General features: G+C 36.8%; 1 protein-coding gene across 1 annotated transcript in view; it reads right to left on the bottom strand.

Annotated features, from left to right (window-relative positions):
* Positions 1-772: 772 nt before the first annotated feature.
* Positions 773-2471, bottom strand: part of LOC108738921 (neurotrimin-like) — a 207336-nt gene continuing 205637 nt past the window's right edge. The window contains exon 6 of the mRNA XM_025974972.1: positions 773-909. Coding sequence (XP_025830757.1) covers positions 773-909 — 137 coding nt within the window. The remainder of the gene's footprint in view (positions 910-2471) is intronic.

Here is a 2471-nt window from a genome sequence, read left to right as displayed (position 1 = left end):
ACAGTGGATATTGATTCCCAAAAATCAGAAAGGAAGTATAATCTTCGCTCAGGTTGTCAACACAGAACTACTGAATATGTCAGTTGCCGATAAAACGTCAGGACCTAACAATTCATTAAAATCACGCCCCTGCGGCTGTAAACATAATTCTACCATGGATTCCGGCCGTGACAACATATGTTCATTTATTTATTATATCATCATCGTAAGGTCGTCAGTCCCAAGACTGGTTGGACACGTACATCCACTCCTTCCTATCCTGAGCTAAACTTCGCATTTCCCTAAAACTAGAACATCCCACATCCTTGACTATTTGCGAACAGTAATCTAACCTAGGTCTACCTCTACCCCTCCTAACTNCCGAACCACCACCCACCCATTCCCACGATTCCTGAAAGCAGGCTGAAGAGGGCCTTCCGCCCTACCTTCCGGCGTAGTCCGGAGGGACTGCCCGCCCACCAGCATTTTTGGCTGGTAGGAATGAAACACCCAAAAGTTTTTTTCCTAATTGGCCTGAAAAGCATCAAGCCAGAGTAGCTGTATCACGAGCGATTTTCGCATTGTCAGTTGTCAAAAACAAACCGGAAACGATCTTCAAGCATGGATGCGCATTGCCTTACTGCGCAGAGGATTAACGAGCGTTACGAGGATAACACTCTTGGGTGTAATCTCACCTGTGATTTCCTCAATATATTGCTCATTGCATTTTTTGAAACGTACAATTTCGGAATAATTAATAACTCCAATTTGGCATTGTTTTGAATATAAAATTCTACTTACAATTGACATTGAGTACAATCCTTTTGCTGACTGCAGGCGGTACATCGTTGCTGGCAATACAGAGATAGGCCCCCATTTGACGCCTATCCAGACGATGGAATCGGAGATGGCTACCGTTATATGTGTCTACTGAAATAAAAATAATAACAGTGAAAATAATCTGGATTAACTTCTGTTAGTACCGTTTACAAATAAATTCGATAAAGATTAGATAATAGAAACGATTCACGCGCATAGTTCAAACTTTTACTACTAGATGTCGCCATGTGGCATTTAGATGTAAGCAAGTCTTGATTTTATGTTGGAAATTAGGATACGACTAATATAGTCGTCAAGCTCGTATAGATTTCTCTATTTTTTTGTAATTTTCAATGTTAAAACAAATATTTTCTGGTAGATATCATGTTTTTATTAAAATAAATGGATATATGTATGAGGCACTAAACAATTAATAAAAATTGCTCTAATCACAAAAGAAATAGTGATAAAGAAATTACCTATCCAAAATTAGGTAACTTTCTCTTGTTGTTTCGTATGTAAGTGTGACACGTGTTCTTTTATCCGAAACTTAAAAGATCTTCTTGTCGGACCAACGTAAATTTTGATATAATCTTCATTTTTAGATAAATGTAAATGTTATGTATTGATGATGATGTTAACGAAGATGTGTAGAAGATCAAAGTAGTTTAATTTTTATGTATGATGAGGATAAAATATATGTCAATTCAGAGTTGGAAATGTAACTTTGAAAGTGACTGACAGAAAGCTTCCGTCAAAAAAGAAGAAACGTAGTACTACGAAAAGCGCCAGCATTTAAGCACTTACCCTAAACCGAATGAACAGCTTTAAAGTTGGTAGCACTACTTTAAATTTAATACTTTAACTGCGGAACCGAAATTATTTCTGTCCGGTCAAACTTTAGCAGAGCATCATTTTAAAAGGAGGGTGGCTGCAAACTAGGAGCTGAGAAACTATCCCTTACTCTCTTTCCTCTCGCTGGAGTTGTAAGAGGATTAAAGTTAAGACAGCGAAATAGATTTATATTAAAATTATTGCGAAATCGGAAACATCATATAACGCCATGAAAAGAGCTCGTTGTTGATGTATCGGTGGCAGTTTATTTTCATTGAAGTAGACCAAAAGAAAGTGGATTCTTAAGAAATACTCTCATTACACAACAAAAAGAGTATCCAAACTATTGGGATCCGTCAAATGGGAGAAGCCTAAAAACATGGCGCCGATTAGGGAAAATTTATCGTAGTTCCTATAGTATGCCGTGCAATTTCCAAGTTTTTAAATTACGATAAAATGATAAGTATTGACACAATATGTGATTGGGCTGACACAAAGCCTCGGAAAGGATATTTCGTTGGAGGTAAGCGTGTTTTTAATGCCAATCACATTATAAAGTTCGGAAATAACAAATCCGGAAGCTAGTCTTCAAATTCCGTCAAGTTTACAGCCAACTTTTTACAAACTTCGGATTTAAAAAGTGATTCACGTTATATAATTGGTAAGGTGATTCTGTGTGATTTAAGCAATATCATATTAATGACTTGCACGTGCAAAACCGATTTAAGAGAACGTTGCAAACACATTATTGCAACTTTGTTGTATTGCAGCAGGTAGGTTCTTAACCTCAAAATACTTATATCGTATCATTAGAATTGTGTTAAATCAATTACACAGGA

Source organism: Agrilus planipennis, unplaced genomic scaffold (genome assembly GCF_000699045.2).
Source record: "Agrilus planipennis isolate EAB-ADULT unplaced genomic scaffold, Apla_2.0 scaffold118, whole genome shotgun sequence".
Lineage (NCBI taxonomy): Eukaryota > Metazoa > Arthropoda > Insecta > Coleoptera > Buprestidae > Agrilus > Agrilus planipennis.
This window is presented reverse-complemented; position numbering and strand designations above follow the sequence as displayed.